This window comes from Centroberyx affinis, unplaced genomic scaffold (assembly GCF_046629955.1).
Source record: "Centroberyx affinis isolate AG114_WGS23_722 - 3 ecotype Tasmania unplaced genomic scaffold, CSIRO-AGI_Caff_v1 ptg001945l_1, whole genome shotgun sequence".
In the NCBI taxonomy this organism is placed as follows: domain Eukaryota; kingdom Metazoa; phylum Chordata; class Actinopteri; order Beryciformes; family Berycidae; genus Centroberyx; species Centroberyx affinis.
In genome coordinates, this window is record NW_027280303.1 from 90,686 (window position 1) to 113,712 (window position 23,027).

At 40.3% G+C, this 23,027-nt stretch overlaps 1 protein-coding gene across 1 annotated transcript; it reads left to right on the top strand.

Moving 5' to 3' along the window:
* The first annotated feature begins 932 nt into the window (after positions 1-932).
* On the top strand, positions 933-23,027 carry slc30a2 (solute carrier family 30 member 2). The gene is made up of 8 exons (XM_071530586.1): positions 933-1,015; positions 11,068-11,285; positions 14,470-14,616; positions 16,325-16,478; positions 17,868-18,087; positions 19,539-19,644; positions 20,070-20,204; positions 22,882-23,027. The coding sequence occupies exons 1-8, from the start codon at positions 933-935 to the stop codon at positions 23,025-23,027; spliced, it is 1,209 nt and encodes a 402-aa protein (XP_071386687.1).

The window sequence follows — 23,027 nt, forward strand, 5'->3', positions numbered from 1 at the left end:
TGAAAGTAATCCGTTTATCTTTTTAGAATGACATAAATCAAACTTAAGTTAACTAGGCTACTATATCTATATCTATATAAAAAATATTAACCTGCATGATGTCAAAATCAGCCGTTTACATAAATTTTATACAAATTTCTGCAATACATGCATAACTCACCTTAACTCAGTTTATCCACCTTTTTAACCTTAATGACAGAAATAATATTCATTGAAGTTGCCACAAAGTTATAGATTCTGGAGGCTTAAATGATAAATGACAATGTTGAATGATAGAAAGTGGTGATAAATGATGGAAAAAATATGGCTCTGTCTATCAAATCACTACCGTTTTCATTGATAAATCCGTTGGATTTATCAATTTATCACTCCATTTTGCAATTCGCATGCATTTTCATCAAATCTCTATTTTCACCATTTCATGTTTCACGTTGCTTTTTCTGAAACTAGAATTGATGTGTGTTCATATTGGCGGTTGCTTGGCTGAACTGCAGGATCACCATGCACTATATAGGGGTTTTGTCCAGTAATAGGAGCTGCAGTGTGTGTGTGTGTGTGTGTGTGTGTGTGTGTGTGTGTGTGTGTGCGCGTGCTGTGCCTCGCTGCTGCAGCCTCATATAACTCCAGTCAAGTTCAAACCTCCTTCAGAGAGTCAGAGAGAGAGAGAGAGAGAGAGAGAGAGACTACACCGCCTCCATCCACCTGCTCGAACACTGCAATGAAGGAATTTATCCCTTTTTCTTTTTGAGGACATGCCCGCCATGTCTTGGCTGACTTTTCCCAGCGTCTTTTAAAAGAAAAAAAAAAGAAAAAAAAAAAGGATTGGTCGATTTGTCGCCGAAACTCCTTGCAGCATCCTCGGGTTTAAAAAAAAAAAAAAAATTCACCTTCTTTTTTTTTTTTTTCGTCTTTTCTCACCCACGACAGAATAAATGGATACTACCGCGGCGAATTCGGAGAAGTCGCACCTGATACACGAGAAGAATGCGAAAATGTATTCTCTAAAACTGAAAAGGTGAGTGTGTGTGTGTGTGTGTGTGTGTGTGTGCGCGTGCGTGTGTCATGGTTCATGTTTCGGCTGCATGGTTTCATTGATATTTTAGGCTTTATGCTGCATGTTCTGCACCTTGCAAAGTTAGCCGAACACACCCAATGGTTACATTAAGCTTATATCTGATTAAAAAAAATATATGAAAAATTGTTAAGATTCATGAAGTTGACAGAAAGTGTTTTTTTTAGGGGTTTTGCGAGGGGACATCGGTGTTCAGTGTGTGTGACCGCGTGCCGCATGTGAAGCAGCTCGCGCGGGGGTTTGTTTTATGTGAATGAACAAATTCATTTCCATGCTTGGCTTGATTCTGGACAGCCTGTGTGACAAATGGCCCCGGGGCCAGTTCACCGAGCAATGCTAAACACTCATCATCTGTCATTAGCGAGGCAGCGGCTCCTATAGCCTACACACACTCAGCCCGGGACAGAGCAGAACATCATCTGCTGATTTCGAACAATAAGGAATAGACACTTCTATAGGGCTATGCATCCAAAGTGGCTGATTATCTTTTTTTGCAGATTCGTTATCATTCGCAAGGGTTTTGGAAAAAAATGTCATTTAATAACGAAAAACACAGCGCACGCCCATATTAAAATGAGCATCTTGGGGCCAGCTTGGGCTGTCGAGGCAGATTCATTCCATATCTGAAAGTTTAATCTGAAAATATGGAGCTGGTTGTCCAGATAATGTGTAAACTATGGAGCTGGTAATCAAAATAATAATAAATTAATTCATAAAATAGACCTGGTTATGCCCCAAAAATATTAAATATAGACCTGGCTATGCCAAAATAATAATAATAGCCTAATGATAATAATAATAGGCCTAATAATAACAATAGCCTATCAATAACGATAACAACAACAATAATAGCCTAATAGTAGCCTAATAATAATAATAGGCTAATAACAACAATGCTTATTAAAAATGGACTTAGCCTATTAAAACAAAAAACAAACAAAAAAACAAACAAAAAAATAAGATACAGACCTGGTTATCCAAAAATATATATAAAATATGGAGTTAGTTAACAAAAAAATATATAAAATATGGACCTAGTTAACAAAAGATATATAGCCTAAAATATGGACCTAGTTAACAAAAAATATATAAAATATGGAGTTAGTTAACAAAAGATATATAAAATATGGAGTTAGTTAACAAAAAATATATAAAATATGGACCTAGTTAACAAAAAATAAATAAATATGGACACGGTTAACCAAAATACATAGCCTAAAATATGGATCTAGTGGACAAAAAACATATCAAATGTGGCCCTGGTTATCTAATATAGATCTATATAAAATATGGACCTGTATAAACTGTAAAATATGGATCTGGTTAGCCTATTGAAAAACTCATCGCTTATTTTAATAATCCCAATTAAACTATAGTCGAAGAAGAAATTCATTTAGGACCTTGGACCAAATAGGCTATTGCACCAAAAGTTCATTCAAGCAAATAAATGTAGTTTTACTGCGCAGCAAATCACGCAGATTAGCCCGATACAGCAAAAGCATTTCCTATTGATTTCTGTAATGTACTGCAATGCAATGAATCCAATTCCTCATCACTGATCAGGAGGGTGTTATGGGCTCAACGGTTCATTTACCACGAGCACCACCCATCCCCGCCGGGCCGGCTGGAAAACACACCTAGGCGATTTCCTCAACGTCGCACTAAAAGCAGAAGTGGAAAGTTACCTCATACTGAAAATAATAATTTCGAACGAATTCATTGTAGCCTTTAATTGCGGCAGAATGGGATGAAATAGTTCCTCGGTCTCGCTCCGCAAAGCCTTACAGCAACATTCCATTTAGTTTTAACATGGGGGTTAGTTGGCACGTGACCTCCATGAAAACCATAAACTACTCACCAAGATTGGATTCAGCTGGACGAGTTTGTGACGTTCGAATTTTCACTTCCCATTCATTTGAACGAGGCCACGAAAATAGCCTGAAAACTTTCATTTAACACATTTGTGAACAGATGCAACAATAGATCCTGCTGCTGTGATTTTCAATTGACTTTTGGTCGAAGTTTCTAGAACGTCATTTCGCCAACTAGCATTTTTATTGATAGACAGAACGTAGCGGAGGAATACCATTTAGGAGTAAGTGCCTGTTTGGGAGACCGGATCTACTTTTATTTTTGAATACTAGCCTAAATTTTGTGTAAACCAAGAATAATAATAACTAATTACTGCTCTATTGTCTTAGAAGCAGCATATGCTGTTGAATCGGTTCACAAACGTCTTAAATGTAAGTTTTCAGGATATTTCCATGGCCTCATTCAAACACTACAAACTCGCATCCAATCTTGGTGAGTAGGCTAGTTTATACTCTGGTTTTCATAGCGGCCAAGAGCCGAATAACACCCCATGTTAAAACTAAGTGGAATATTGCTTTAAACTGAATCTCCAGATGTTCTGTTCTGTTCTGTTGCATCTTTTTGTAGGCCTACTCAATCACAACTAGCTCATTTTAACCGTACAGGATAATGGGAATTAAATTGATCCCTCCTATGAAGTCGTTCACCGTCCCAAAGCAGCTCTTTTCCCCACTTTTCCCAAGCAATTTGCCGTTTAGGAAGGATGCGACCTGACAGAAACTTTACACACTATTAGGCTAATTACGGTAGGTGTGATTACCACAGCTGTCAGAGGAAAGCCGATACTGGATGGATGTATTGTGAAATAAACTCTAATGAGTGAAACCAGCCATTTATAAATAGGCTATTTATTATAACAGTGCATTTAAAATATATATATATATAGGCTATATATGTATATATAGACTATAATGACATATTGGATTCATTTGTAAGGAAAAAAAAATGAAATATCCATCACCCCCGAAAATACAATTGTGAAGATTTAGCTTTAGAGAGAGATGGTTTGCATGCGGTCCTGTGTGTTTGAATGAGTGTGTGCATATGGCACCGCATTTGGGATTTCATGCACCATTTGCTCCTTCTGTGTGTGTGTGTGTGTGTGCGTGTGTGTGCTTGCTGTGTCATGTTCCCCCAGCTGGCATCGAAGTGGCGTATACAGTAGCTAGACAGGCTGTAGCAGCATCGCACACTGTTTAAAATCCAGATTATTTTTTATTCCGTTTCTCAGAATCTGCAAGCGATGTTTAAACACGATATTTTAACTTTTACAACAAACGGAATGAAAGAGAAACAAAACAAAAACCTCATTATCGCCCTAACAGCCTGTAAGGTAGCTAATGCTGCTTTCAAGTGCTCTTCGTTCACGGCCGCAAATATGACTTTTCGGGCATTCCAGTGTTTTTTGTTTTGTTTTGTTTTTTCGTCTGTAACAAAAGTAGTTTTTCTGGCGTCTGTTGTTTTATTTTTAAATCAAGCAGCATAGAGCTACTTTGTGCTGCAGCAACACAATGAAGAACAGAACATGCAACAATGTAATGAATGTTTGTTTAATTCATTTCTATGAACAAATTCCTTCATAATTTGGATATTTCCGACAGGACCTGAAGGCAGCATAATTAGGCGAGCTGTAGGTTTAGTGAGGGAGCCAATCAGGGCCAAGTCCAATTGTGATGCCTTTACTGGTCTGAAACTGCCTGGAAAAATGGCTTTTTAACAATGCAATAACATTAAATTTAACCACTAAAACAACACTGTACTGTGTTTGTGTATATATATATATATATACATATCTGAAAAGACTAAATGTAATTCCTATAATGGGGCCCTTTTTAAAAGCAGCACCCAACAGCTGATGCTCAATAACACTCTATCCAATCACATATCTTTAACTATTAATTCATTTACCACCAAAATGTCCAAACCTGCTGATATTCACTACATTTCTGACTGATAAGATATTATTTGGTCATTGTGACAAATTATTAGAAGTAGGGACTGACAAGATATTATTTGGTCCGTGTGAAAAATTATTAGAAGTACAGACTGGTAAGATATTATTACTTGGTCGATGTCATAAATTATTAGAGATAGATGCATTAAACTATCAGCTTAGAGGGAAGTTTGGTCCTGAATGCTCCCTGATACGATTTCTTTTTTTAGATTTGGCTTCCAAATACATTTTCTGGTGTTTTTATGTTTGATCTTTGCTCTCTATTATAATGATACAAGATCAAATGTGGGCTTGTATGGTCAGTGGCCATATCTTGCCATACCTGGTAGACCAGTTTCTTTTCGTAAACACTAGGAGGCGCTCAGGGACCTGGGCCATGAAATGTTTATGCTATGAGAAGCTAAAAGAACAGTTCACTTTTTTTGTAATTTGTCCAACAGCAGTATAAGTCAGTGCATTCAGTTCCTGAGACTTTCTGTCTTGACCGTTTTACATTTGATCTTTGCAAAGACGCGCTACATTTAACAAGTTTTACAACTCTTTATGTTAGCTTGGCCATGACAGTAGGCCAGTGATTCTCAACTTTTTTTCGTATCAAGGATCCCTAATTTAGTCCACATTAGAGCCACGGACCCCCATTTGATGAGACTTTTTCTCTCTGACCCAAATCTGAGAATATTTTTTATTGTCAAATATGATTTTGTTCTGAATTCCATGACTATCTGTATTGTAGGTAGAGAGATAACAGTGAAAATATGATCACAATAGTCATTCTTCTACATTCGCTAATTGTGTTAACTTCTTGTGAATGAAATAATAGTGAAGTTTAACAAGTCCTTCAAGGACTCCTGGTGGTCCCCGGACCCCATGTTGAGAACCACTGCAGTAGCCTAGGCTAGCTTAAAATTCCAACAACAATACCACACTGCCTTACCTTAGCATTCTCTTTTATTATGTTTTGTCTGTGACTGTTTTGTCTAACTGACATTTTGTCCACAAAGACAGAGCTACACATGTTTAGCTTTGTGGCTGTCAAGCTATCATGCTAGCTGATTTGCTGAGCATGGCTAAACGGGAGTGTATCTGTGTTCCCCAGAGTCCTATGTTCCCAGGGTCCTATGTTCCCCAGATTTATATGGCACATAATGGGAACAAGACAAAGGGTCCTATGTTCCCAGGGTCCTATGTCTAACCCTAACCCTAACTGCATATTAAGCAAATACAGAGCTGGGGAACATCTTTTTCAGGTTCCCATTATGTACTATATAGAGCTGGGGAACATAGGACCCTGGTAACATAGGACCTTGGGAACATAGGACCCTGGTAACATAGGACCTTGGGAACATAGGACCTTGGGAACATAGGACCCTGGTAACATAGGACCTTGGGAACATAGGACCTTGGGAACATAGGACCCTGGGAACATAGGACCTTGGGAGAGCACATATGTAGAACTGGGGAACATAGGACCCTGGGAACATAGGACCCTTCGTCATGCTCCCATTATGTGCCATATAAATCTGGGGAACATAGGACCCTGGTAACATAGGACCCTGGGAGCATAGGACCCTGGTAACATAGGACCCTGGGAGCATAGGACCCTACGAACATATGGCCCTGGTAACATAGGACCCTGGGAACATATAGGACCTTGGGAACATAGGACCCTGGGAACATAGGACCTTGGGAGAGCACATATGTAGAACTGGGGAACATAGGACCCTGGGAACATAGGACCCTTCATCATGTTCCCATTATGTGCCATATAAATCTGGGGAACATAGGACCCTGGGAATATAGGACCCTGGGAACATAGGACCCTGGTAACATAGGACCCTGGGAACATATAGGACCTTGGGAACATAGGACCCTGGGAACATATAGGACCTTGGGAACATAGGAATGACTCCTGGCTAAACCACTATCCCTGTTGCCTCTAACGTTAGCTAACTCTTGAAAGCCTCTCTACCAAAGCCACAGCCTTGCTACTGCACTGTGTCACTGGAATGGCTCCAGCTCCACAGGAAACAGAGGTATAACTGCACCTCATGTCGTGGAATATGAATTGCATTTTTTCTCCGGGTAAAATTTTGATTAGTTCATTTAAGATACGTCACGTCTTCATGGTTTTGACTAGTCCTGTAGAGGGTTTTGGCCAATCCTATTCCCTAGAAAGAAAAGACCTCGCTCATTTTCTGCTGTTTAGCAATCCTTTTTCGCTGCAGGCATCGCCATGTCAATATGAAATATTGTATGGCGCTCTGATATGGTAGATTGCAGTTGGAATTAAGTGCTTGATGGTTATTATTTCAGAGGGCAGCTCTTCACATCATATCATTTCACAGACCGATGAATACTCCCTCAGGTCCCTGCAGTGTTCAGTGATATCGCCAGCAACTGTCGTACACTCGCCCCTGTGGGATATTGAATAAGCTATATTCCAAAATGATGACCGTCCGATATTTTGAAAATGTAGGAGACCAAGTGTGCGTTAAGTGTTGTCATGTTGCAAACCAAGGAGTTAAAGTGGTAACGCAGAGTTATAAACAAGGTTAAGTTCTAAAGAGTTTTAAAGCTTGTTTGTGCCCATCCAAGCAATACAGGTGGACATACTATTTTTGATGCTGTCTTACAATAAATTCATACTACATATCATTCACTCCATATCAGCTGACTCCTCATCAGAGGGGGTCTGAAAAGCACTGCTGGAGTGTGTTGAACTCCAGTGGACGGGGAGTTTTTGTTCTGAAACACAGTTTTGAAAGCCATAAATCTCATAGCCATTGAGTCATTGATATTGATCAATAACCTTATCAACCTAGATATAGTCATTTTATGCCATAAAAACGTTACCTATTACCTCTTTAAACGAATTGGAGCACATGGCATTTCCTAACATGCAGGGATGTAGTGAAGGCTAAAACCCACTTTAATACATTTTACCTGTTTTTTGTTGTTTTTTTTAAATTGAGGAATAGATTTTACCACCATTTTAGGCTTATACAAATCTTAATGACGTAAATCCATAGCAGACATCAGAAAGTTATGTCAAACTGATAAGTTAGTTGAAGATAAGGACTTTATTTACCAATACATCACTGCCTAACTCAGAACACAAGCAAATTTCCCTCCCCATCTTTCATCTGGACGGTATAATTCATCAAAATAAAGGATGACAAGATAGTGGTAAGTAGGTAAGTGCTCTGCCAGTGGATAGACTATCATAGACAGAGGGTTAAAGACTAAGATTAAAAACATTATGGCCCTCACAGTGGACTGGAAGTCAGTAAACTAGGCCAGTTTAGATCACTTGGCTGTAAACACAGTCCTCATGGCCTGTTCCCCCTGGAGGTCGTCTTCCTCCTGGCTTCAGCTTCACACCTCACTTCTTCTTATACATTCTCTAACTGGGATCGTTTCTAGCGAATTAAATTCTAGCGAAATTACTCTAGGACACTCCGGAATCCCCTCAAGGACCCCCGGAGGTCCCCGAACCCCAGCTTGACAACCACTGCTCAAACATACATGATCATTCCGGGGACAGAGGAATGGTTGTAGATTTTTTTTTTTTTTAGACACATTTACTCTGCGAACCAGGAATCCCTTAAAATAATCCCTTAATTCACCCCTTAATTCATGCAAAATCCCTTCAAAATGAGTTAAGGGAGTTATTAATGGAGGAGACCCCATCTAAACCACCTTAAACTCCCCTTAATGTTTGACTGCTTACTTTCTAATTTAATGTAAAATCCAGGGAGACAGGAACTTTTCATTAATAACTCACTAATAACCTTGTAAATCATGCACAAAAGGCATGAAAAGTCCCTTAATTTCTGGTGTCTCCACTACTAACCTTACTTTTTTTTTTTTTTTTAAAGCTGTGTTATTTTTAATGGATAATTAATGTTTATGTAATGAGAAATTAAGGACCCCCATTTGATGAGATTTTTTCTCTCTGTCCCAAATCAAGAATATTTTTATTGTTAGATATGATTTTGTCCAGAATCCCATGACTATCTGTATTGTAGGTAGAGAGATAACAGAGAAACTATGATCAAAACAGTCATTCTTCTACATTCTCTAATTGTGTTCACTTCTTGTAAATGAAATAACGCTGAAGCTGAACAATTCGTCAATTTGCTCGGGGACCCCCCCCCGGAACCCCCTCAAGGACCCCGCGGTGGTCCCCGGACCCCGCGTTGAGAACCACTGCGCGGTGACATAGACAGACGGCCAAAGTGCTGAAACGTGAAAACAAGCATCAGTGCCTGAGAGCGTTTTTCTGGTATCTCTCTTTCTCTAGCCTTATTGTTATGTATATGTATATTTAGACATTATTTATGACCATGTTGTTGCCATGCCATTCAATACTGTGTGTGTGTGTGTGTGTGTGTGTGCATACTCACCTGTGTGTGTGCTGCTACATGTGTTTGGTTGAGAGTATTTTGTACTAATCTTTCACAGACAGTCTGCATGTTTTGTCTACATGTATGATCCCAACATATGGTGCCTATATGCTTAGATTTGAACATACCCCACGGCTTCAGAGTGTGTGTGTGTGTGTGTGTTGGGGGGGGTGTTTGCTCTTATGTCCCAGTGGTGTAATTGAACAGAATCTGTTTTCCACTTGGCTGATCCCTTTCAGCTTGGACATCCCCTGAGAGTGTGTGTGTGTGTGCGTGTGCGTGTGTGTGTGTTTCTGTGATAACGCTTAATCAGGGAGCATTGGCAATCTCTTATGTGAAAGTGTGTGTATTAGCCTGCGAGTGTGAGAAAGCGAGTGTGTGTGTGTGTGTGTGTGTGTGTGGTTATCTCCAGTGAGCCCAAATTAGTTTTTTTCCACCTCATTAGCCACATCATCGCAGCTCCTCACTGCACACGGAGAGAACGGCAACCTGGGTGTGTGTGTGTGTGTGTGTGTGTGTGAGGGGAAAATGGAGAAGTCAGCATTTCATCCACTCTGTTGATTAGATTCCAGTCTGATGTGTGTTGTGTCACATGTGTAATTCTCAGGTGAAACACTGAGTAGTTAAACACTCAACCTTTAAAACCATGTAGCACTTGTGCAACATGGATAGCTATTGAAACTAGAGTTAGATTGATATATGAGGCCGATATTGTCCTTTTATTAAAAATGGGATCTGGTCTAGTCAGTGTCGACCACCATCTGATATGATGGGTATGATGCAGTTTGATTGATTACATATTTATTATACAATTGATCAATACTGCACTGGTTGTCTATGGGAATCTTTCAACCTGAACCGATGATCTAATGAGACATTTTGATCAAATTCCACACAAGTATCCATCAATACATTTTATGACCACTAGTATCATCCTGGGTAATTACATTTTTTTGTGAGTTTTAGCCTCCCATCATGGTCTATTTCCCCACCCTGACAAGTATAAAATTCTGGGGGAAACTCTGAATTTTATGGCATGAGAATGGTCAAATTTGAAGATATTGAATATTAGCAGCTTCAATCCATAAAATAACGGTACGAGTGTCGGTTTCGGTGTTGCTCTTCAAAACACCCATATTGGTCTTACCCTAATGGAAATGTCCCTTTTTGCATGGTTGCATCATGTAGAGCAGTGGTTCTCAACGTGGGGTCCGGGGACCACCAGGGGTCCTTGAGGGGGTTCCAGGGGGTCCCCAGCAAATTGATCAATTGTTAAACTTCACCATCATTTCATTTACAAAAAGTGAACACAACTAGAGAATGTAGAAGAATGATGATCATGTTTTGATCATAGTTTCTCTGTTATCTCTCTACCTACAATACAGATAGTCATAGATTTCTGGACAAAATCATATCTAACAATAAAAATATTCTCAGATTTGGGTCTGAGAGATAAAATCTCAACAAATGGGGGTCCATGGCCTTAATTTGTACTAAATTAGGGGTCCTTGATATGAAAAAGGTTGAGAAACACTGATGTAGAGTGTTTACATTCAACAAAATGTAATTATTGATGATGATAATGATTATTATCATTCTGTCCTATGGTTGATTGTTGATTGTCCTTTGAGACAATTATCTTGTGATGAAGGGCTATATAAATAAACCTGAATTTGAACTTGAATCATGAAAGAAATGATGCTCAATTTCATGTATTCACTCAGAGATTCACTCATGTCATCGTATTTCCTGGATCCCTACAGCTCATTTTCCGACTCCAAAGAGGAGTATCCCAGCTTCCCCTTCGAGAACGGGGGCATGCCCGGCGCCATCGAGCTGAAGCGGCCCGTCGGCGCCCACTGCCACGGCGCCAAGGCGGCCGCGGTGCCCCGTGAGGACGGAGGGGACAAGCTGCTGGCCAAGAAGAAGCTCTACATCGCTTCAGCCGTCTGCCTCGTCTTCATGATCGGCGAGGTCATAGGTAAGAGTTCATATGAGGAGGGGAAAAAAATGACACGAGCTCAGACATGCAGATTTCTAGCTCACAGAACTTTAAACGGAAGAGAGGCCGTTTTCGGTCGCATCATAGGAAGTAGGGCTGAACAATTAATCGAAAATTGTATCGAAATCGCAATATGGCCGACTGCAATTTTCAAATCGCAGGAGGCGCAATATTTGTTAAAAGGTGAAATGTGTCAAAATACCATTTGAAATGAAATATTGTGGTGCTGCAGAGATGTCCTGGCCTACACATCATATTCTACAGACTTAAGAAAACATTTTTGTTTGGTACAGATCCCCGCAAAAATCACACCATAATCATTTTAATACGTTTTTCAGTGAAAATGAGAATAATGATGTAAAAATGATCATTCCCGCTAATATCGCGAATCGTATCGCAATTGCAATATCAGTCAAAATAATCGCAATTAGATATTTTTTCAAAATCGTTCAGCCCTAATAGGAAGCCCATTGGTGTTAAATAAAAAGGAAGGTTAACTATGACCTCCATTTGGTTATCATCCTTAGGCAACTGACCACCAACATGAACAAAAATCAATTATATTTTCAGTAAAGTATTGATGGGTTTTTTCCTTCAAAGACCCTATCCTCATAACTTACATCAATTTGATACTACTTGCTATGATATGTTTAGGCCATAAAGATTTATGGGTAACACTTTACAATAAGGGTCACTAAGTTAAGGGTTAGTTAATGATTAATAAGCATTAACTAACCCTTAATTAACAGTTAACTAATGTGTCTGGTAATCATTTACTAATGGTGTTCATGTTAACTAAGGTATTAATTTATACATTATTTAATAGTCATCTTTATAAACTATTAAATAATGTATAAATGAATACCTTAGTTAACATGAACACCATTAGTAAATTACATATTAGTTAACTGTTAATTAACTAACCCTTAACTTAGTGTACCCTTATTGTAAAGTGTTACCGTTTTTTCCTTTAAAGACCCTATCCTCATAACTTACATCAGTTTGATACTACTTGCTATGATATGCTTAGGCCATAAAGATTTATGTCAGCATAAAAAGGAGGTAAAACATCAAACGCACCAAACCAATTCTCATTCAACAATATCAGCAAATGTTCCATGGCAGCAATCTTATAGAAATAGTTCATCCAAAAATGAAAATTGTCATTATCTGCTCACTCTCAAGTCAGATGAAACCCTGGTGAAATTCCAAAAAGGGCAAAAAAAAAGGACCATAAAATTACTCCAAACAGCATAATCCTAGTGTTCTGAATCCAAACGTCCAATATTCACCTCCATTATCTCCTAGATTTCCCACACTCAGAGCCAATAAATATGTTACTTTATATATTCATTTATAGGCACAATGGTGAATGCTAGAATATCTCCACACTTCTCTGTGAAAGGAACTACAAAGCAGTGCTTTAAGGAGAGAGAGCTTTAAGGAACTTTTATTCTTTTTTTTAGTTTGAACACAAAACTTCTTTATTGCAGGGGGTATAAAATAACTCGTATTCAGTGGCTGACTGCCCAGATTTTTATGATAGAATATAAAATAATGTCACACCTCTTTTTCCTAAGGCATTACTCTTGGGGAAAAATGGGATGTCAGTATTGAATGCATCTAAGACCTATAAATGGCCAAGGCAGGCATAATTAACACCTCTGATTTTTCCCATACTGTACGACAATGTCATATACATATTCTGTATCCGCTTCAGTGAATCTTTAGCACACTTATATTGAGTGAAATATTCAAACCTGCAGTAAGATATGTGGAGCAATAGATGCCAGTTAGGACATGTATAACACCGGAGTTATTCCTATGTTCCCAGGGTCCTATGTTCCCAGGGTCCTATGTTCCCCAGATGTATATGGCACATAAAGGGAACATGACAAAGGGTCCTATGTTCCCAGGGTCCTATGTTCCCAAGGTCCTATGTTACCAGGGTCCTATGTTCCCCAGCTCTATATTGCACATAATGGGAACCTGAAAAAGATGTTCCCCAAACCAAATCATCAAAAATAGGGTAAAATCTGACCCACAGAGAACATTGGTTTTTAATAGTATGGCATGCAGCAATAAAACATTCTGGGTAGTTTTGTGGATCAAACCCAACCCAACAAGAGTTTGAGTCAAGTTTGAGTAAAATGTTATCCACAGAACCACCCAGACCCTATATACTCCATATTCTCTTGGGTCAGATTTGACCCGGAACACCACAGATGTAACAATTTTTTTTAGAGACCTTCAAAGTCAAATAAAATGATAACCATTGGTTTTGTTGTGTTTATATAGCTGTTTTGAAGCCTTGTTCCAATAAAAAAAACTGGATAATATTTATGAAATATTTTAACTTGAAACGGGTCAAATTTGACCCGAACACAATAGGAGGGTTAATGTGTGTTAACAGAATATTGAACTGGGGAACATAGGACCCTGGGAACATAGGACCTTGGGAATTTAGGACCCTGGGAACATAGGACCCTGGGAACAAAGGACCTTGGGAACATAGGACCCTGGGAACATAGGACCCTGGGAACATAGGACCCTGGGAACAAAGGACCTTGGAAACATAGGACCCTGGGAACATAAGACCCTGGGAACAAAGGACCTTGGGAACATAGGACCCTGGGAACTTAGGACCCTGGGAACATAGGAACTTGGGAACTTAGGACCCTGGGAACATAGGACTCTGGGAACATAGGAACTTGGGAATTTAGGACCCTGGGAACATAGGACCCTGGGAACATAGGACCCTGGGAACATAGGACCCTGGGAACATACGCTCCCGTATACACCATAGTCGCATTTCTTGAACTGTGACCAATTTGCACATGTGTCCAGCTCACCATGCTATGTGGAGGTAAAAGGAAACTGTAGTCTGCACTGGGCTGGATTAGGGGGTTATTCTTACCAATATCTGTCATCCACAACAGCTTGCAGGATATATTTCGGTTGAGGAAATCGCTATATCCATCCAAAGGCGGCTTGACAGTCGTTTATTTAAAATCCACTAGCGCTGTTAGGACTGCTCACCTGGACACGCCCGCAGTGGTTTCCAGGTGTAAACAGTGTTGTGGGACTGGTCCGGGTGATTTGGCAGGTTAACAGGAACGTCTGTCACACTGCTCTGATCCGTTAATTTTCTGTTTTCCTCCAGGAGGCTACCTGGCCCACAGCCTGGCCATCATGACAGACGCAGCCCACCTCCTGACAGACTTTGGCAGCATGATGGTGAGCCTGTTCTCCCTGTGGATCTCCTCCAGACCGCCCACCAAAACCATGAACTTTGGCTGGCACAGATCAGGTCAGGACCAGAGATTAGACAGCTCCGAATGGATGGATGGATGCTTCGATGGATGGGTGATTTACATAAATTGATTGATTAATGAATAAGAATTGTTTATAAAGGTCAGACTCAGGACCAGAGCTAAGCTACCTTAGAATGGATAAATGGATGATTGGATGATTGGATGGATGGATGGATTGATGGATGGATGGATGGATGGATGGAGGGAGGGAGGGAGGGATAGACTGAATGAATGAATAAATGAATCAGTCAGTCAAAATGGTCTGCAGTATTTAACATTCAGACCCCAATTGGATGCTTTACTATGGACACCATCAAGATTACATCAATTTGGGCTTAAGGATGCCGTTAACTGTTGGAAGTGTCAAGGATCTGTGGGAACTCTAGTACATGCACTCTGGGACTGCCCTTTAATCCAGAACTATTGGCACCAGATACATAATAGGGTTCAGGAGATTATGTTCATTTTGATTTATATCCAAGGATGTGTTTTTTATGACAGGTTTACACATGCAGGGGCCAGATGTGTCTAAGGAGAAGCCTATCAAAGTGTCACTATCCTCTAAAGCATAACCATATGAATATGCCCATAATAAATGCACTGTAGCATAGGTGTTAACACTCTAACCCAGCTCAACTGGGGTTGATATACGTGAACGCAGCATTACACCTAAACTACATGTGTCTATCTCCTGGGTCTCCATTGTAAGTCTATGTAAAGTTAACGTTACAGCTAAGCTACATGAGTGTCTCACAGGTCCCTATTGTAAGTCTATGTAAAGCTAGCATTACAACTAAACTACATGTGTCTAACTCCTGGGTCCCTATTGTAAATCTAAGCTAATGTTACAACTAAACTACATGTGTCTAACTCCTGGGTCTCTATTGTAAGTCTAAGTAAAGCTAACATTACAACTAAACTACATGTGTCTAACTCCTAGGTCTCCATTATAAGTCTATATAAAGCTAACGTTACAACTAAACTACCTGTGTCTAACTCCTGGATCTTCATTGTAAGTCTAAGTAAAGCTAACATCACAGTGATGCTACACGTGTGTAGGTCCCAATTGTAAGTCTATGTAAATTCTTGGTGTAATCTTAGAAGTTTGGTGAGATCTTACAGGTCTTTGTCCAACATTAGGTAGGAGTTGAAGGTTCTGGTTCTATAGGACAGTGGTTCTCAACGTGGGGTCCGGGGACCACCAGGGGTCCTTGGGGGGGTTCCAGGGGGTCCACAGCAAAATGATGAAATGTTAAACTTCACCATTATTTAATTTGCAAGAATGTTGAATCAATGTAGACTATTTTGGTCCTAGTTTCACTGTTAACTCGTCTACCTACAATAGAGATAGTCACGGAAATTTTGGACAAAATCGTATCAAACAATAAAAATATTCTCAGGTTTAGGTCAAATAGGGGTCCGTGGGCCTAATGTGAACTACATTGGGGGTCCTTGATATGAAAAAGGTTGAGAATCACTGCTATAAGATATTGTTGGTTATGGAACTTAATGTAGCCTACTACTACGTTAGTCTTTTAGGGGTCTGTTGTCCTGTACCATGTGTGTCGGTACCATACTACTAGTATGTCTGCAACAAGACAAATTCTTGTACACCTATTGTGCTTGGCCATTAAAGTGATTCTGATTGTTACTGTCTTTCTATTCTATCCTATTCTATTCTATTCTATTCTATTCTGCTGACAGAGATCCTCGGGGCACTAGTCTCAGTCATGTCCATCTGGATCGTTACGGGTGTTCTGGTCTATTTAGCCATCGAGAGGATCATACGCAACGACTACGAGATCGACGGCCACGTGATGTTAGTCACCTCTGGCTGCGCCGTCATCGTCAACATCATGTGAGCGCTTCTCAGCATTCCGGGTGTTCATGAGTATATTACATTTGAATTTGTGACATAGTATGTAATTATGGCCAAAATTGTATCGAAAACTGCACTGTTCAAGAAACTACTAGAAATACTACTAGGAAATACTACTAGGAACTAGGAAATACCGTTCACCTCAGCTTTCAGCAGGTAAATACTACTTAGGAACTTGGGTTTTGGTGATGGACCCGATTTCTCAATGTTTTAATTCCTGTCACCTGCAAGGAAATATCTGTAGTCAAGTGTAGAGAATGATAGATTCATTTCAAATAAAACCAACAAACTGAACAATTTTCATCACATAAGTCATTTTGTGATCACATTTAAAATGCCATGGCAGGAAATACTACTTAGAAAATACTTTGTGATTGTTGATTTGTTAGATAGGTTGGCTCGTTCACTGTAAAGTCCTTTGAGACAGGCTCCAGTTTGGTTTGCTGTAAAACCAAACAATCTGCAAACAACAGATTATATGTAGTGGACACAAATTATGTTAAGATTACATTCCTTCACCACAAAACGATTATGTGACAATTGGACACACCATTTTCACCTGTTCGTCATGCGAATTGGTTAGCTAACGGTTCAGTTTGGCCAAGTAAAATAACTTAAATTAAGGTTAAGGGTAGGCAACTGAAACAATTTGTTTTAGTTAGGGTTAGGGTAAGGTTTTGGTGGGAGCGTATCTATATTCCCAAGGTCCTATGTTCCCAGGGTCCTGTGTTCCCCAGATTTATATGGCACATAATGGGAACATGACAAAGGTTCCTATGTTCCCAGGGTCCTATGTTCCCCAGTTCTACATATTTGCCCTCCCAGGGTCTATGTTCCCAGGGTCCTATGTTTAACCCTAACCCTAACCCAACCCTAACTAACCATATTAAGTGAATACAGAGCTGGGGGACATCTTTTTCAGGTTCCCATTATGTGCTATATAGAGCTGGGGAACCTAGGACCCTGGGAACATAGGACCCTGGGAACATTGGACCGTTTGTCATGTTCCCATTATGTGCCATATAAATTTGGGGAACATAGGACCCTGGGAACATAGGACCCTTTGTCATGTTCCCATTATGTGCCATATAAATTTGGGGAACATAGGACCCTGGGAACATAGGACCCTGGGAACATAGGAATGACTCCGGTTTGGGATACAGTTAAATAAGAGAAACTTTCTAGTTGTGGCTCCTTCACATAATCCTTTCCTAGTGGGTAAATGTACTTCTCTCACTTGGTGTGCACTGAGCACACATTTGCATTTGAAGACATTGTGCTCTTTTCACGAAACGCCATGAGACCAGGCTCAACATGAATGCAGTATAATGTTCCCTGTGTACAATCAATCTCTCTCTCTCTCTCTAGTATGGCCTATATCCTCCACCATTCCACCACTTTCCACGCCCACGGTGCCGGCTACCACCAGATAGACGAGGACGGCCAGAGTCCCGTCGCTCACGGCCACTCCCACACGCTCCTCGGTGGCCACGGCAACACCAGCGTCCGCGCGGCGTTTATCCACGTGGTCGGCGACCTGCTGCAGAGTATTGGAGTCATGGTGGCGGCGACCATCATCTACTTCCGGGTCAGTTACAGATCAGACTGATATACTGTATCAGTTTGCCAATATATCAGACTGACATCTGCCTTTTAATAAAAATCAAATATGGTCCAGTCAGTGTCGTCCAACTCTGATATAATGGATATGATGTAGTTTGATTTTTATTGTAGAATTGATCAACGCATGGAGTGTCCAGACTGTCCCATACAGTCCTGCAGTTGTTTAAAGGTTGATGTTGGCCTCTCTTCTGATCTAGGCAAGGTCCAGCTGCTGCCATATTTTTTTAATTTAATTTCATTCTCATTTTATTATACAGGAAAGATTCAAAAGTAACATTACAGGTGTTAAAAACATGTTCCAGTTAGATTGGCCTGACTCAGTTATTTTACAGCAGGTTCCTGTTCTGCAGCACATTCATAACAAATCACGGTAACACTTTACAATAAGGGTCACTAAGTTAAGGGTTAGTTAATGCTTAATAAGCATTAACTAACCCTTAATTAACAGTTAACTAATGTGTCTAGTAATCATTTACTAATGGTGTTCATGTTAACTAAGGTATTAATTTATACATTATTGAAGTCATCTTTATAAGCTATTAAATAATGTATAATACCTTAGTTAACATGAACACCATTAGTAAATTACACTTTAGTTAACTGTTAATTAAGGGTTAGTTAATGCTATTAAGCATTAACTAACCCTTATTATGCATTAACTAACCCTTAACTTAGTGACCCTTATTGTAAAGTGTTATCCAAATCACATTACATTACAAAATAGGAATTACATAAAGCACAAAGGGTAGATCAAGGGGAAGATGTAGGGTAGGTGGCCTGGCGTTATTTACTCCACTACTTCATTATGTTCTTCACTGTGAAATCTTTGTATTCTCTCTCCTAATCTGAACCCCTCAACAATAAGATCTTGGAGATTTTGCAGCAGCTCCATGCCTGTCTCACGCCGACATACACTATGCAACAAAGAAACCACCAGTGAAATCCTGGTTGTAATTGATCCAATTAGTATCACTTCAATTCAGGTGAAGGCAAATTAGCTTTGTGCTTTTGACTGTGATTAGTTAAATCTTTGACACAATTACAACCCGGATTTATAAGCGGCGTGCACACTTATGCAACCAAGGTGTTTTAAATTTCCATCTTTATTATTGTCAGAAATAAGTAGCCTTTTGTTTTTATTTTGATTTTGCTCCATTTTGCTGGTTACTACATCCAGATGGAAGTGAGAAAAGTCTGATTTACTTTCAGTTTCAAAAGAGCTAACTTTCCCCATCATCATGCAAGATGTTCCTGCTTGATTGACCGTCTATAACGCTGCCCCGAGCACTTTAAATGCCTCCTGACACTGTGGAAAACACCATCTGACATCTCCTCTCTTCCCTCCCTCCTCTCCATACTTTCCATACTCTAACTCTTTTTAAACGTATTCCCCCATAACCTCCCTCTCTCTTTCAGCCTGAATACAAAGTTGCAGATCCCATTTGTACCTTCCTGTTCTCGGTCTTTGTCCTCTGCACCACGGTGACCATCCTCAGAGATGTCTTCAGGATACTCATGGAAGGTAACAACCATGGGGATCGACATATATTTTCTCATGCTGGGAAAAAACTCATGTCCACTCTAGAATTTGTGTTCTTCCCTATCAACTCAAACTCATTTTTAAAAGGTTTCTGTGCACAAATGTGCTTATGACCAGGGATGTAGGAGAGGGTAAACTCACCTACACTCAGTTTACTCACCTTTTAATTTGCTGACATACATCTTTATGACATAAATTCACAGTATTCATTATAATAAGTAGTGCCAAAATGATGGAAGTTATACAAGAATAGATCTTTTAAGAGAGATCACATTTGAGAATTAGGCTGCTACACCACTGGTCCGATTGTGAGTACAATGAAATATAATTTTTTTAACTCCAAACAGGTAACAGCTTGTTGATATGTTGAGATACTGTGTGTCATTGTATGTCCTGTTGTTTTCCAGGGGCTCCAAAGGGAATAGAGTTTAACTCGGTGAAGGAGGTCCTGCTGTCTCTGAAGGCTGTGAAGTCCATGCACTGTCTGCACCTCTGGGGCCTGACTGTCGGTCAGGCACTGGTCTCTGTTCACCTGGCCATAGGTAATATAACATACTGCTCTATGAGCACTACAGTAGAGTACAGTGCAATACACAAGAATATAGAGGAGCAGCAGAGTAGAGATGAATAGGATAGAGTGGTGTAGAGTTGATTGGAGTACAGTTAAGTAGAGCAGAATAGAGAGTAAACAATGGAATTGAGCGGAATGAAGTACAATAAAGTAGAGTATAGGTAGGTAGAGTAGAGTTAAGTAGAACAGCATATAATCTGGTGAAATGGCAGCAGAGATTGTATTTGAATTTTATGAATATGAATTTGTGCAATTCATGCTCGTATTGAAATTCTGAATTTAAAAAAATGAAAACTTTTTTTTGGATACATGTCATTCAAAAATTGTATTTGTAAGAGACAATTTGGAATTGAATGCAATGGCTTGAAATTGAATGTAAGAATTATTGCATTTAACTTAAAATATTCATATTTAGTTTGTTGGAGAAACTGCATTTTTACCCTCACTCATGAATAAGAGCTTGTGACCATAGGTGAGGGTTGGGGTGAAGATCAACGTGTAAATTGAGAGCTTTGCTTGGTGGCTCAGCTCTTTCTGTTGCTGTCCAATGTTGCATTACTGCAGTCGCTGCACCTAACCAGTGGTCAATCTTAAATCCTTCCCGAGCTTCTCCACTTGGGACAGCTGCTCACCCCTCATCAGGATAGGGCAGGCCACCTTTTTCTGGTAGTGAACCATGGTAATGCTTGTTGATATCCTGTTTATGAATGTCACAAACAGAAGAGGGTCAAGGCACATCCTTAACGAGTCTGATGGCCACCTTGTTCGAGCTTGACGTAATGCCAAGAACATGAACATAGTATGGAGTGACCCCGGCACTCCATACTCCTGCAGCACCTCCCACAAGATATCTCAGGGAACACGGTCATAGGCCTTTTCCAAATCCACCTGTAGACAGGATTAGTAACTTCTCATGACCCCCCAATTATCTGTGAGACAGTAAAAAGCAGGTCCACTGTTCTGTGACCAAGATCTGCATTGTTCCTCTTGAATCCAAAGTTCAACAATGGGCTCCTCTCAAAGCATTGGCTTTCCCACCAAGGCTGAGCAATGTGGTTCCTCAATAGTCGGAACACACCACCCCTGTCTTTCCAAAATCCACATGACACTGAAGAGACATATCAACCACAGCAACCCAACAATATCTAGAGCCCTCAGCATTTCAGGACAGATCTCGTCCACCCCTGGCAACTAGCCACTGAGGAGCTTTCTAACTACCCCAGTGACCATTGCCATGGAACTGGGCTCAGACCCTCCAGAATATAAAAGCACTGCCTCCTGAAAATAGGATGTGACTGTCAGATTGAGGGGTTTGTCAACTGGCTCCTTCCATCTTCCAACAATGGCTCTGGTTGAGGTCAGCGTTTCCCCGCCCCCGCTGAGAACAGCCAGGGCGATGTCCTGCCTTCTCCATCTGAACATGTCCAGAACATATTGTCTCAGGACTGATGAAACAATGATCAAGTCAATAATTGACCTTTGGCCCAAGGGGCTCTGGTACCATGTATACTTATGTACCTCTTTGCGTTTGAACATTGTGTTTGTTATGGACAATCCATAGCATGGAAGTCCAATAACAACACACCACTCGGGTTCAAATCAGTGAGGCCATTCCTCTTAATCATACCCCTCCAGGTATCCCAGCCATTGCTAAAGTGAATGTTGAAGTAGGACTATGAAGTCAGTAGGTGGAGCCTTCTCCAGCACCCAACCGTTCATCTCTAAGAAGGCAGAGCGCTCCAAACTGTCATGCACTCAAACAAAAGTCAGCGTTTTCCTCTCTGCAGCTCGCAGTCGCACTGAGGCAACCCTCTCATCCACCGGGAGAAACTCCAAACTGTGCGGTAACCAGTCAGGGACTCCATATTGCGCGCAGGGTCACTGAGGCTCACAAACCCTCCACCAAGATAATGCTCACCCATCGGCTGAGGAGATGAGCAGGGCACAGCGCCACATGGCTTGTGGTTGGCAGGGAAAGTGGGGCAGGGCTACTGCTGGCAGCCTTGGAAGTGACAGCTGCCTTCCACTTGGCACTCAGGGAATCAAAGTCACTTGTTCCTGGATGTGCGTCTCAGAGAACTGAATCAAGAAAACTAAATGTAAATTAGGGAAAAACTGAATTATTTGAAATTATAGCTCAATTTCACGTCATTGCATTCAATTTCAAATCGTTACTTATACATTTTATTTTTGAATTCATTTACTCAATGAATAATAACATAACACATTCAAAGTTATGCAATTCAAATACAATCTGTGCTGGCACTAATACCTTTAGCAAAGTTAAGAGCAGAGTAGAGCAAAGTAGATTCAAGCAAAAGCAGAATACACATCTGACACATTCACTCTATGAACCAGTAATCCCTTAAAATAATCCCTTAATTAATGCAAAATCCCCTTAAAATTAGTTTAGGGAGTTATTAATGGAGGGGACCCCATCAAAACCACCTTAAACGCCTCTTATTGTTTGACTGCATACTTCTAATTTAATGTAAAATCCAGGGAGACAGGAACTTTTCATTAATAACTCACTAATAGAGCAGAGTAGAGTAGAGCAGAGTGTACTATAGTAGAGCAAAGTAGAGTAGAATAGAGTAACTGTGCTGTTTCCTATTTTCTCATCATGTGATGTGCTCCCTTCCCTCCAGAGGAAGGCGCTGACCCCCAGTCTGTGCTGCACGAGGCCACCGATCTCCTCCACAACAAGTTTGGTTTCTACAACGTCACCATCCAGGTAGAGCTCTACTCTGAAGACATGAGCCACTGCTCCCAATGCCAGGACCCCTGTGACTGA